The following is a 15,301-nucleotide window of genomic DNA, read 5'->3' as shown; positions in this document are numbered from 1 at the left end:
TTGATTTAACATTTCGTGGTCCATTTCATCTTGATTGTGCGCATGAACTGGATAATGATCAGTCTAACTTTATTACTCTGTAAATAAAGTCTGCTTCTTTTTAGTGAGTGCTTCATTCTTCCCATGTAATTTTTTATTTTTTTATGAATATGCCTGTGTGTTTGCCCTACTTTGTCTTACACACACCTCTCAGCTTAGGCACTGATCAATGATCTTCTTCTTCTTCTTTCGGCTGCTCCCATTAGGGGTCGCCACAGCGGATCATCCGTCTCCATACCACCCTGTCCTCTATATCTGCCTCTTTTACACCAACTACCTGCATGTCATCCCTCACCACATCCATGAACCTCCTCCTTGGCCTTCCTCTTTTCCTCCTACCTGGTGGCTCCATCTTCAGCATTTTTCTACCAATATAATTCCTGTCCCTTCTCTGCACATGTCCAAACCATCTCAATCTCGCCTCCCTCACCTTGTCACCAAAACATCCTACATGTGCTGTCCCTCTAATAAACTCATTTCTAATCTTGTCCATCCTCGTCACTCCCAACGAAAACCTCAACATCTTCAGCTCTGCTATTCTACTCTCTAAATCCACAAATACACAATGCAGCTCCTTCTGTCCTTCTCTATACTTCTCCATCAACATCCTCAAAGCAAATAAGGCATCTGTGGTGCTCTTCTTTGGCATGAAACCATACTGTTGCTCACAGATGGTCACCTCTTCTCTCAGCCTGGCTTCCACTACTCTTTCCCATAACTTCATGGTGTGACTGATCAACTTAATTCCCCTGTAGTTACTGCAGGTCTGCACATCTCCCTTATGCTTAAAGATCGGTACCAGCACACTCCTTCTCCATTCCTCAGGCATCCTCTCCCCTTCCAGAATCCTGTTAAACAATCTGGTTAAAAACTCCACTGCCATCTCTCCTAAACATCTCCACGCTTCTACCGGTATGTCATCTGGTCCAACCGACTTTCCATTCTTCATCCTCTTAATCGCTGCTCTCACTTCCTCCTTACTAATCCTATCTACATCCTGCTTCACCAACTCCACATCCTCCAACCTTCTCTCTCTCTGATTTTCCTCATTCATCAGCTGCTCAAAATACTCCCTCCATCTTCTCAACACACTCTCCTCACTAGTCAACACATTTCCCTCTCTATCCTTTATTGCTCTTACTTGCAGTACATCCTTCCCAGCTCGGTCCCTCTGCTTGGCCAATCGGTATAAATCCTTTTCTCCTTCCTTAGTGTCCAACCTCTTATACAGCTCCTCATATGCCTTTTCCTTGGCTTTCGCCACATCCCTTTTAACCTGCTGCCGCATCTCCTTGTACTCCTGCCTACTTTTCTCATCACTCTGTCGATCCCACTTCTGTTTTGCCAACCTCTTTCCCCTAATGCTCTCCTGCACTTCCTCATTCCACCACCACGTCTCCTTGTCTTGCTTTCTATTTCCAGATGTCACACCAAGTACTTTTCTAGCTGCCTCCCTCATCACTCCTGCAGTAGTTGCCCAATCATCCGGCACCTCTTCACCACCACCAAGCCCCTGTCTGACCTCTTCCCTGAACCTCACACTACACTCTTCCTCCTTCAGTTTCCACCATCTTATTCTTCTTTCAAACCTTACTTTCCTCCTCTTCTTCTTCGCCTCCAAAACCATCCTACAGACCACCATCCGATGCTGTCTAGCTACACTGTCCCCCGCCAACACCTTACAGTCTCCAATCTCCTTCAGGTTGCATCTCCTACACAGAACATAATCCACCTGTGTGCACCTTCCTCCACTCTTATACGTCACCCTATGATCCTCCTTCTTCTTAAAATACGTGTTGACCACTGCTATTTCCATCCTTTTAGCAAAATCTACCACCATCTGCCCTTCCACATTCCTCTCCTTAAAGTCTGCCCCAATCACCAATCGTTCTTTCCTAGGTACACCATCTACCACTTCATCTAATTCACTCCAGAATCTTTCCTTCTCCTCCATCTCACAGCCAACTTGTGGAGCATAGGCACTGATGACATTTATCATCATCCCTTCAACTTCCACCCTATCAGAAACTCTCTTCACCTTCACTACACTCTTACTGTACGCTTCCTTCAGAATCACCCCTACACCATTTCTCTTCCCATCCACACCATGATAAAACAGTTTAAACCCACCTCCAATGTTCCTGGCCTTACTCCCTTTCCACTTGGTCTCCTGAACACACAACACATCTACCTTTCTCCTCTCCATCATATCAGCTATCTCTCTCCCTTTACCTGTCATAGTACCAACATTTAAAGTACCAACCCGAACCTCTACTCTCCTACAGTGCTCCTTTTCCTGCCGTCTCTGTAGACGCCTTCCTCCTCTCCTTCTCCTCCTTCGGCCAACAGTAGCCCAATTTCCACCGGTACCCTGTCGGCTAACGATACCTGTGGCGGTCGTTGTTAACCCGGGCCTCGACCGATCCGGTATAAAATTCTCATTTGTGATCCGCATATTTGATTTGGCACATGTTTTATGCTGGATGCCCTTCCTAACGCAACCCTCCCTATTTACCCGGGCTTGGGACCGGCACTAAGAGTACACTGGCTTGTGCCCCCCTAATGGCTGGGTTAGGCACTGATCAATGATAACGGCTACAATTAGCCAAAGTGTTTTTTTTAGCAGCACGTAGCATAATGTGTGGTGCATTCTTGTCCTTTGCTACCTGTATAATGTAAATATTACAAGTGCACATGCACTGACTGTCCTAGTCCTAGTTATTTCAATCTTCAGCTGCCTTTCAGATTCTTGTTCTTGGACAACCTAAGTGGAACTTAATGTGTTCTCTTGCTCTTGTAGCCTTGATATCTTGCTCTTGATCTTTCTCACAGTTCACCATGTAGTGCGTTCTAAGATGCATTTCTGCTCAACAAAGTTGTAAATTGTCATCAGAGCTTGATATGAGCTTGACATGGTCACATCACACCACCCCCTTTTTTTTTTTCTCATAACAGCATGACTCAATGTTTGTTCGTTCTTGTGTAGCATACCTTAAAGACATATTGTATATTATTCTTTCAGCTTCACTCCCAGTGAAAATAGGGCAGAGCCCATTAACATGGCACGGCTTCTTCCATAGAACTCGGTTCTTCCACACAAAACTCTTCAGATATCCTGAAGGCTATAAGGAGTGTTGAATCAGAGCGCTGTGTGCATTGCTCCATCTTTGCCAGCACCTACTGTGCTGACGTGCTGCTCTCCAACTCCGAGTCGTGTCGTTTATTCTGCCTGTCTGTGCCATGACTCTGATCTAATAGACCTGAGAGATGTGCCAGGTCCTGTAGTGAGGAGAGCTCGCTGACGACATTTAGCCGTTTAACACAGATCATCTGTACTTTTCCACTCTGCTGCCATTTTGCTTCACTTATCTCACGTCGCATGTGCGTGGCAGAGTTGCGCATCTACAAATAAAAGACGACAGGAGAGGAAGTCTTCTTATTCACCCTGAAGGTTTAATGTGCAACTGGGGATGCTTTTCTGCTCACTGTAGTTTGTTAAGAATGATTTATGAGATTTATAAGACAGTATTTGAGTTACCATAACATTCCTGTCAGTTTGACCAATCTGCTTTTACCTCTCTTTAATCAACAAGACTACGTTTTCCCTCAGGGCCTCTTATTGGATGTTTTTTGTTTTTGGCACCACTATGTGTAAACTCTAGACAGTTACTGTGCATGAAACACTAATTGAAATACTCGAACCCGCCCAACTACCACCACACACAGCCATTCCAAATCACTGAGATTACATTTTTCATCCATTCCAATAATGATCTGTATCTGTATTATTTTATGATATTGAATAATTGAGCAGTTGTTATTAAAGTGGCTGATTGTGTTGGTCCTTCTTTCTTTTTTTATGCTAATCAAAACAAGTGTCTCTGTTCAAGGTCTGTTGAAACCCAATAGACCACTTGGATCAGAAGTACGAGAAGGAATTAAAATAAACCGGTTAGAGCAGAAGCAGTCAGGAGTAAATCAGATCAGAGGATAGCAAATAAACATTTGGAAAAATTATCTTCCTAATTACATACATACCAGATTTTATTGTTAGTATGGTGATTATTACCGCTATAATAGAAGAAAGGTATACGTATGAGAGTTGAGAAAGAAGAAAAATGTGTGAAGAGACACAAAGGAGATGTTACTTTTTCAGCCCACTACAGGTCCAGTGTCAAGGCACTCAGACACCTCAGCCAACGTCCTCATGCTTGTCTGAGTGTGACTCACGTCCTGGTCTAATCTTTGCTTTGCGCTCGAGAGACAGGCACCACTGCTAGAGAAGAGCAGCTGGGAAGAAGCCTCAGCTGTCAATAATTTGCAAACTCGGCACTAGTGAGATATCACGTTTTTAGACACACTTGCTGAACAGCAGAGATTATTATTATTTTTTAAACCCCCAATTGCCTCTAAGTAATGGGTACATTATTCTCATTGGATTTGCTTTATTATTTATAGTGAATGACTGGGCTGCTTTTTAGATTTTTTTATTATTTTTTTTGCTTATAAAAACTTCTTATTCCTCTTGCACACACCTATGTTTTGCATATAGTAACCTTGGTCTTAATGATGTTCCTGACGCTGCTGAGTTGCCATCTGGATGCTGCAGTGAGCAGTGGCATAAACATTAGTGCCGGCTGTGGAAGTCATCCTCCGCTCTGCCTCTTTCTTCCGTACACTGCTTAGCTCCATCCCCTTACCCTTTCCCTTCACTGTATCTCTAGGAGTTGATGCAAAGTAAATGAGTGTGTGGAAGAGAGAATGAAAGAGCAAGCTTTGGTATTTTTATAAGAGCAGAGAGTTCAGATACACACCTCACTGCTTTAATCTGGAATGTTTAAGTCGGTGTGAGAAAATATACTAAATGAAAGCACCGCTCTGTTTCTTTTCCTGTGTAGGTAGAAAGCTAATATTCCCACAACAGCAACTGGTGAGTAAATCACGTTCACAATTATGTGTGCTAAAATAAAATCTCAGCTCCAAATTCCATCATCTCTGGCAAAAATTTTCTGTTTCTTCTAAATCTAATAGCAGACCTGAAAAAAATTACACACCAGTGCCACACAGTGGTTGAACCAATATATTGTATATACACCCAGTAGGTAAAATTAATGGAAAAGTAAACATTTATTGATTTATTCAGAATGTTTTGGACACATCCGTACAGTGTCACTACAAATTAATACAAAGTTCTTCTTTGTCCTTATGATATATATTCCTGTGGGAGTGGTCTTTTTCAGGATGACCTTGCCCCCTGGCACAGAATGGTTTTGATAATCATAAAAATGTAAATAATATGCTACAATTAACAGATCTTAACCCCTTTAAACACTGATTATATGAAGTGATATAATATGGAGTGATATGTTAAGACACACCATCATCATCAAAATACCAACTGATGGAGTATCAATTACAAAGACTTAGTGAATTGTGGTGGCACCTTATAATACACCTAATTTTGATATATATATATATATATATATATATATATATATATATATATATATATATATATATATATATATATATATATATATATATATATAAATTTAAACAGAAAAAGGGGGAATTTGCCATTGCTAATGTTTTTAATTGTTAGTTGTCCTGAACATTTGGTTATTAATTTTTTTTTTTTTTATTCAGTTACATATTATTTATTAATTTATTTATTTGTTTATTTATTCATTTATTTATTTAGACTTTTTTCAAAATTCAAAAATGTCATATGTCTATTACAATGGCTTATTTGATGACTTTGTTTGTCCATTCCATCCCCTGAAATTGAGTTAATTATGATAAATTGTCATGACAAAAATATCACTCAGTCACTGCTCTATTACTCAAAGATACTTATCTATAATTAAATCTTCATTTTTCTTTGCAGGACCAATGCCCCTATTGTCTACACAATAATACATACATCTCCAGTTTAAAAAATGGCCAGAAGCGCAGTCGTGTTCGTCCAGTAAAACTCGGGCATCAGCGCTCTCCTGTCATTCGCCCAAAAGGCATAGCACCTCAAATCACCAAGAACTATCGCAAGCTCCTTCTAAAGAGCTCCTCCCTGCTACCGCAGCTTAACAGCACTCCTACTGGCCAGGATTCCAATCACATCCACAGGTTGACCCAAATACAGCGGTCCCGCCGCAAGCTGATGAGAGATGTGTGTGCCAAATACAGAAGCCTCACGAGGACCATAAGCCGCAGGCAGGTGTCCCGCATCTATGTAGAGGACACACACAAGCTCCTGTACTGCGAGGTGCCCAAAGCAGGCTGCTCCAACTGGAAGCGTGTGCTGATGGTGCTGCAGGGCCAGGCATCCACCACAAAGGAGCTCCGGCATGAACAGGTGTATAATAGAACAACCTTAAGGAACTTTCTAGTTTAGTTTTCATGCATGTAAAATTCTATTTGAGTATTAAACACAAATTGTTCTTCATGTCAATGATTGTAATGTATTTCCCATATTTTGTGTCTTTGCTGTTTATTTTCTCCCTGTTTTTTTAAACAGGTGCATTATGCCAACCACTTAAAGCGACTGGACTCCTTTGACCACAAACAGATTGCCCATCGCCTGAACACCTACACCAAAGTGCTCTTCCTGAGGGAACCTTTCGAGAGGCTTGTCTCAGCATTTCGGGACAAGTTCGAGAGCCCGAACTCATACTATCATCCAGTGTTTGGGAAGCCCATCATCGCGAAGTACCGTGCTAACGCGTCAAGATCAGCCCTGCTTTCTGGAGAGGGTGTGACCTTCAAAGAGTTTATCCAGTACCTACTTGATGTTCAGCGTCCTGTGGGGATGGACATCCACTGGGAGCGTGTGGTGCAGCTCTGTAACCCCTGCCTCATCAATTACGACTTCATTGGCAAGTTTGAGACAATCGAAGAGGAAGCCAATTTCCTCCTCAGGCAAATCGGAGCGCCTGCGAACCTGACGTTCCCCAGCTTTAAAGACAGGAACCCGAATGCAGCCAGGACGTCCTCACGCATTACCCAGGAGTATTTTTCTCAGCTGAGTTTAAACGAAAGCCAGAAAACCTACGACTTTTTCTATATGGATTATCTAATGTTTAACTATTCCAAGCCATTCTCAGATTTGCACTGAGGACTTTGTGAATGTATAGACAGATATTTTCAATTGTTGGTCTATTGCCTGTGTTTTACTTCAGGCTTATTTTAAATCATTTTCTTGATTTAATTATTTTGTTTTAATGTATTTCATCAGTCGGTTTATTCTGGCTTTGGCAAACTGGTTTGTGCAAGTCTTACACTACTCTTTCAGATCGCATAAACGTGGATATTATCATTCACACATGAAGTAGGAAACACACCCTGGAAGGAATTCCAATCCATTTCAGGGCATAAACAGGGGTATTATGAAGGAATACAAATACAAAGCTGTACTAGGGAAGATGTACATTTGTAAACGTTTGTGTGCTAAGCCTGTGCAATATAATAATTTATAATTGTCCCCACATGATATTGCACTGCCAAGATATCGACTGACACTTTTGCAGATAAATGTGGTAATTGTACGTTGCTTTGGATAAGGGGGCTGCTAAATGACATAAATGTAAATGTAAATCATTTACAAAGATGCCAAAAGCTTTGTCTTTCTCCAATAAAATAGAGCAGATGGTCTATTAGATATATAAAGTGATTTTCTGAGTCATTTTGTCCACTCAATTTTAACAGACTCTGCCTTGAAGCCCCGCCACTTTTCCCTGACTGACATGGAAATTCAAAATGTTGTGTCTACATTAGAATATTGTATATTTAGTCTCAGCTACCTATATTTATTAGGTATGGCTTTATAAAATAAAACTTAAAAAGGGTTGAAATAAGTGCTTTTGATTTTCAGTAGCAAGAGAAAAAATTCTAAGAATTTTAATTATAAATTAAATTACATTATCTTTAAATTATAAGAATTAAATAGACCTAAATCAAAGTGTCAAATCTAACACATTTTAATGTTTATGAGAAGTATATATGTTATTTTTAGTGTTATAAGCTGTCAGCACTTACACATTTATGTTTATGGCATTTTAAGGGCCCAGCCTGGTGTTTGCTTATTGTGGACAATAAACAATTGATTTGTCAAAGGAATGCATGGGGGTGGTTGTGTGTTCAGTGGTGGTTTAGTGTTTACTGGAATATCTGTACATCCCCATCCATCTGATGTTACACAACGTTCCCCAAATTCATTAAACCATTAATAGTGGAAGTGCTCATTTTCCTGACATTTTCATATGGTTTTCGACAGATCAGAATCAGAATCAGGTTTATTGGCCAAGTGTGTTGACACACACAAGGAATTTGGTTCCAGCTGTTAGTGACTTTTAAAGTACAGTCATAAATAACACAACACATTCATACAAAATGATTTTTGAAAATAAAATTTTAATTATGAGTTTTGTAAACTAGTAAATGGTCAATTACACACAACCATACATGAATATTACATAAGCCTGACTGTTTATTAAGGCATAAATTATTTGAGCATTTCTGGCATTTGGCAGACACCTTTATCTAGAGCGACTTACAACCGTGCAGTTAAGGGCCTTGCTCAAGGGCCCAGCAGTGGCAGCTTGGTGGTTCTGGGATTTCAATTAGTGACCTTCTGATACAAAGTCCAATGACCACTGAGCTACAACCTTCATTTACAATAAAAATCCCTGTAAATGAGATGTTACTGTGGAACTGTATTAGAAGGATCACATTAATATACATTTGATATGCAGTTTTGATATAGGAGCTTGTGTCATAAAAAATGAATCACCACCCTCTGACCAATCAGAATTGAGAATTCAGCAGCACTGTTGTGTATTTAAAGATGAATCTATTTATTTTATTTATTTAAATGATGATGAGATGAAAATGAAAATAAGCTCCAATACAGAGCAAAAGTCATTTATGGTATCTATAAGAACTGCCTTTTCACTTTCATCTGATTATTTGTTCTAAAATGATAGTGTTTGACCTGTAAGCCGAAGTCTTAAACATTTCTCACTTAAACACTTTAAATTAAACACGCACTGTTAATGGGCCACTGATGAAAGATGATGTTTGAGGTTTATAATGTGGATGTCTGATGTGATTTGGTGTTTTCTGTACAGCCCATTAAACACAGTGTAGCATGCCTTTAGCCTTACAGCATACTGCCGGTCAGCACATATCCCCGTTTTTACTTGTTGGAAATGTTAAAGAAATGTTAAATGAGGTTAAAGAAAAATATAACATATATCCATATAAAGTATGAACCTTGTACTGTACCTCACAAAGTAATGACAGCATCTTAATTTGTAAGTTGAATGTATAATATATATGTGCCATTGCTTTTTTTGTTTTTACTGTTGATGATAATGTTGTGTTCAGATTATTATTATTTTTTTATTATTTTGGGGCAAATAAACTGGTTTAAGGTGGCATAATAGAATTGTTTGACTGCTGTTGCAAATAGTGTTTGATTCATTTTCTTATATCGGATGTATAGTGAATCTTAAATGTGTTTTTTTGTTTTGTTTTTTTTTTAATCTTATTTATGGACTCTAGCCATTTTAACCGGGTAAAAATCTCAGGATAATATCCTTTAAGATCTATTGCATAATATGTTTCCAGCATAAAGCAGTACATTTTTAACAATTCAGAATGCCTGTAAAAGATGCTTTTTTGGAGTTATTGCTGTTTCTCTACATCAGGCGACATCAGCAGTGATGTGCTCCACTCCCTCCCCCTCTTGTGCTACAGTAAGCCTGTCCTCTCCTCCCTTGCCTGGGGCATTATGGGCACTTTCACCCCCGCACCCTTCTTATTTACCCCCCCACCCTCTCTCTCTCTCTCTCTCTCTCTCTCTCTCTCTCGCTCTCTCGCTCGCTCTCTCTCTCTCTCTCTCTCTCTCTCTCTCTCTCTCTCTCTCTCTCTCTCTCTCTCTCTCTCTCTCTCTTTCTCTCTAAGGGACAGCCTCAGGCTCTGACATCTCAGATTGCAGCACTCAAAGGGCACATCAAATCAGCTGCTGTTTGTCATCAAGGTTACAGAACAAAGAAATGCACAAATGTACTGTTTCTTATAATCCTACAAAACAGATGTTAGTTTTGGTTTGCCTGCTTATAGTTTGAACACCACAAGTAACTTAAGTGGGTCAATAATCTACCTGAAGGATGACACAACAAACCTAGCGGATAAAAAAGTTACGATTCTGATGATGGGACCCAACTAGAAAGGAACAGACACAAGCACTAATCTGACATTGTTGAAAATGTAGCTAAGAATATCATACCTGTGTACATTCTGTTATTAGAGCATACACACTAGGAACACCTTTATGCTTGCCTAAAAACATGCAGATACAGGTCATAGACTTTCAGTTAATGAGATCATTGAAGAACAACCAGGCTACTTAACCAGGAAAGGTTGCGGTGATGCAAATTACCACTCTGTACAACTTTGGTGAACAGAAAAGCAACACTTCTGACTTTTGAGCAGTTGAACTACAACAGGAGAAGAACACACCAGGTAGCCCGCAAGGACCACATGAGTAGCCTGCGAGACTTTTCTAAAAATAGCTGTTTCCTACTTTGTTAAATCATTGTTGATACTTTTTATGAGAAATCATTAACATGATCAGTGTCTTCACATAGATGAATATCATTAATTATTAATAATAACATATAATAAAAGGTAAATCGAGCAGATTTGTTATTTCAGATCAAACTGGAAACTGTGTGTATCAAACTGGTAGCCCTTCACATTATTCAGTACCCAAGAAGTAGCTCTCAGTTTCAAAAAGTTTGGAGACCCCTGATCTAGCTGCTCTAGTGGCTACAGTGATGTGAGTCTTAATAAAACTGACAGCTGAAGTGTAGAAAGAGACCAGGTGATGTTTTATTATTTACACCTGTCCAATTACAGAGTAATAATGTGTCATGATTTTATTTGTATTTACAATTTTTTTTATCTACAAATATATAACAAAATAATAGCCAAATACTTTGATTATAATAAGCATACCATCAAATCTTATCAGGTTTATAAACATATTTAATCTTATTTTAATGAATCACTGTAAAGTGTAAACTGATGTTTTGATGTTTACATTACGAGCTACTGTCACAAAGCTCTCCATACGCGCATGCGTGTACTTCCGGTTATTTTGGCCAGGCAGTCAGTGGAACTTCCGGAACAGGTGACGATTCACGTGAGCTAGTGATAGAAATAATAACTAGATGTGTTACACTGATAACGTCCAGCAGGTGGCCCATCTGAGGCGTGGTAATGTCAATGTGATGAAGAAACAATATTTATTTTGTTCATTCATTTTGTTTTTGGAATTATATACAGGTTAGATAATGCATCAAATAACCAAATGAGGATTTATATTACTTTTAGGATTATTTTCTTTTTAAATAAGTATAACATTTATTTAGTTCATATTTAAAATGGCTCTACTCATTTAAGCTTTATAATAAATTATATGTATAAAATATATGTACAATATGTGATTATGTGTATATGTGGAGCATGCAGCCTAGTTTGCATGCAGATTCACGAAGATCTCTCAAAACAGTTCCAAAAATCTCAGTAAAAGAGATGCTGGGCTTTTTTTCTCCAGGCAATTCTCCATGATCTTGAATGGAAGCTGCAACATGGGGCGATAGATAGTGTTCTATGCACACAGAGGCTGTGTTACTGGGATGCACATCATTTGGATAACCCGTTTATTCCCATCTCTTTCTCACATCCCCCGTAAATGAAGGAAATTAAGTGCAAGCGCTCGAGGCGACATCCTAAGCTATTTAAATCTTTAAATTTACATCTTCCTCCTGCCTCAAGTAATTGAACTAACTCCGGGCTTGCTGCTTTAATTGAGCAAAAATATCTTGTCTTCCTGCTGCTTTGCTCTGAAGAGGGAAACTAATTTCAGCCAACGGCTAAGGGATGGGAAAAAAAAGGGGGGAATCAGTTGGCAATATCGTTTCAGTCCAAATAATTTGAAACATGGCCTAATTTTTGAATGCAAATGCAAAGTGTTGTGGTTGCCATGTTTGGACTGCAACTCAAACCAGAACAGTCTTTAAGTCTGAAAACACATGCATAAGTTAAACTGTTAACCTCTGACAGCTTTTCTTTGTCCGAGTCAGCTCCAAAAATAAAATTCTGAAATAATCTCGACAGTGTTTCCTGCAATCCTGTTCCACTGACAGACATTTCCCTGCTTTACAATGCAGCATTAACCTTATTAGCAATGTCATATGACAACCCACATTATAAAGAGTTAATGGGATTCCCTAAGTGCATTGACAGCTGCTTTAATGATGATGACATAAGTGCACATTCTCTGATATGCAAATGCTGGCATTATAAAATTGTGCTTTTTTTCAGATCAGGAGAGTGTAAAGTGGTGAAGATGGCAGCAATGATATGGGTTGCTGGGCTGCCTGGTTCCTTCCTGAGCTCGGGTTATTGTCTGTAACTGATGAGGAATAAATATATATGATGCATGACATCTCTACTGTAAAAAAAATTGTCTCAAAGCAGCTTTACAGAATGTAATAGTTAAAGTGAACGGTGTGTATTTATCCCTGATAAACAGCCATGGTGACTGTGGAAAGGAAAAACTCCCTTAATGTGATTATAGTCATCACAATATCCGTATATGTTACACACACTACTGCTGCTGTATATTGAACAATGTTCTAAAGTAACTCTTTATCGTACCTGACGCACAATACTGTCATTAGCACTATCATGCACTCCCACACTTTATGTACAAACCCAATTCCAAAAAAGTTGGGACACTGTACAAATTGTGAATAAAAACAGAATGCAATGATGTGGAAGTTTAAAATTTCAATATTTTATTCAGAATACAACATAGATGACATATCAAATATTTAAACTGAGAAAATGTATAATTTTAAGGGAAAAATAAGTTGATTTATAATTTCATGACATCAAAACATCTAAAAAAAAAGTTGGGACAAGGCCATGTTTACCACTGTGTGGCATCCCCTCTTCTTTTTATAACAGTCTGCAAACGTCTGGGGACTGAAGGGACACGTTGCTCAAGTTTAGGAATGTTGTCCCATTCTTGTCTAATACAGGCTTCTAGTTGTTCAACTGTCTTAGGTCTTCTTTGTCGCATCTTCATCTTTATGATGCGCCAAATGTTTTCTATTGGTGAGAGATCTGGACATTTCAGTACCCGGATCCTTCTTCTACACAGCCATGATGTTGTAATTGATGCAGTATTTGGTCTGGCATTGCCATGTTGGAAAATGCAAGGTCCTTCCCTGAAAGAGACGATGTCTGGATGGGAGCATATGTTGTTCTAGAACTTGGATTTACCTTTCAGCATTGATGGTGCCTTTCCAGACGTGTAAACTGCCTATGCCACACACACATATGCAACCCCAAACCATCAGAGATGCAGGCTTCTAAACTGAGTGCTGATAACAACTTGGGTTGTCCTGATCCTCTTTAGTCCAGATGAAATGGCATCCCAGTTTTCCAAAAAGAACTTCAAATTTTGATTCGTCTGACCACAGAACAGTTTTCCACTTTGCCACAGTCCATTTTAAATGAGCCTTGGCCCAGAGAAAACACCTGCGCTTCTGGATCATGTTTAGATATGGCTTCTTTTTTGACCTATAGAGTTTTAGCGGGCAATGGCGAATGGCACGCTGGATTGTGTTCACCGACAATGTTTTCTGGAAGTATTCCTGAGTTGTGATTTCCATTACAGTAGCATTCCTGTATGTGATGCAGTGCCGTCTAAGGGCCCGAAGATCACGGGCATCCAGTATGGTGTTCCAGCCTTGAACCCTTACGCACAGAGATTGTTCCAGATTCTCTGAATCTTTGGATGATATTATGTACTGTAGATGATGATAACTTCAAACTCTGCAATTTTTCTCTGAGAAACTCCTTTCTGATATTGCTCCACTATTTTTCGCCGCAGCATTGAGGGAATTGGTGATCCTCTGCCCATCATGACTTCTGAGAGACACTGCCACTCTGAGAGGCTCTTTTTATACCCAATCATGTTGCCAATTGACTTAATAAATTGCAAATTAGTCCTCCAGCTGTTTCTTATATGTACATTTAACTTTTCCAGCCTCTTATTGCTAAATGTCCCAACTTTTTTGAAATGTGTTGCTCTCATTAAATCCAAAATGATCCAATATTTGGCATGACATTTCAAAATGTCTCACTTTCAACATTTGATATGTTATCTATATTCTATTGTAAATAAAATATAAGTTAAAGATTTGTAAATTATTGCATTATTTTTTTATTCACAATTTGTACAGAGGGAACTTTTTTGGAATCGGGTTCGTGCATCACTGATCTGTCATATAATCTGTATCACTTTAATACTCATACTGTCTATATTGTCTCACATTGTCTGTTTCATCTTGTATAGTCTGTTTTTGTCTTGTCTTTTCTGATGTAATGTGGTAGGGTGTGAGGTGGGTTGTAGTTATGTGTTGCAATGTAGTGTGATGTGCTGTGTATAGTGGTGTGATGTAGTGTGATGTATTGTAAAGTGGTGTGCTGTGGTGTAGTGTTGTGTATTGTGGTGTGATGTAGTGTAATGTGTAATTGGTGATGTATTGTGGTGTTGTATGCTGGCCTGCTGTAATGTGGTGTGATGTAGTGTAATGTGGTGTAATGTGGTGTTGTAATGTGGTGTGTATCGTGTGGTGTGGAGTGATGTAGTATGGTATTTAGAGGTTGACCGATTGGTCGAGCTGCTGATTAATCTGCCCGATTTTTTATTTTATTTTATTTTTTCTTATTAATCGGCATCGATTGTGCTGCAAATTAATCCGTTTATTAGGCCGTCGTATTTGAATCCAAACAGTACATGTACGTTCTGCGCTTGCGTGAGGGAACATAACTCTCTCGCACCAACAGGTGGCAGTATTCTGTATTCGGTTTCCGAACAGGGAAACCGAAAGCGCTACAACTGTAAATATCTAAAGCAAGAAGCGTTTCCACATTACTAACGGATTCATGTAGCGTTTTTTCAGAAAAATTATCATTTTTTCCTAATCTAACTTTATATATTTCATTGGCTAAATATGATGCTGCTTTTAGAGAGAGAATGAGCATAACATTTTGTTAGTGAGCCTTCAAACCAGGCATGGGAACAGAAACCTGTGATCAAGTGCACTGATTTGAGAGGCGTGTGTTAAGAATTAGATTTTTTTACATGAAAGAGAAAAAAAAAGGAAATCGGCCAAAAATATCG

At 39.1% G+C, this 15,301-nt stretch overlaps 1 protein-coding gene across 2 annotated transcripts in view; it reads left to right on the top strand.

Annotated features, from left to right (window-relative positions):
- The window catches only part of LOC310736902 (carbohydrate sulfotransferase 8), a 64,136-nt gene extending 54,658 nt beyond the window's left edge, over positions 1-9,478 (top strand). For both annotated transcript variants that reach the window (XM_083560894.1, XM_083560893.1), the window contains exons 3-6: positions 4,938-4,969; positions 5,927-6,391; positions 6,554-8,617; positions 8,787-9,478. In XM_083560894.1, the coding sequence (XP_083417020.1) occupies positions 4,938-4,969; positions 5,927-6,391; positions 6,554-7,150 (1,094 nt within the window). In that variant the 3' untranslated portion in view covers positions 7,151-8,617; positions 8,787-9,478. The remainder of the gene's footprint in view (positions 1-4,937; positions 4,970-5,926; positions 6,392-6,553; positions 8,618-8,786) is intronic.
- The last annotated feature ends 5,823 nt before the right edge of the window (positions 9,479-15,301 follow it).

The sequence above is a fragment of the Silurus aristotelis genome (genome assembly GCF_946808225.1).
Source record: "Silurus aristotelis genome assembly, chromosome: 14".
In the NCBI taxonomy this organism is placed as follows: domain Eukaryota; kingdom Metazoa; phylum Chordata; class Actinopteri; order Siluriformes; family Siluridae; genus Silurus; species Silurus aristotelis.
This window is presented reverse-complemented; position numbering and strand designations above follow the sequence as displayed.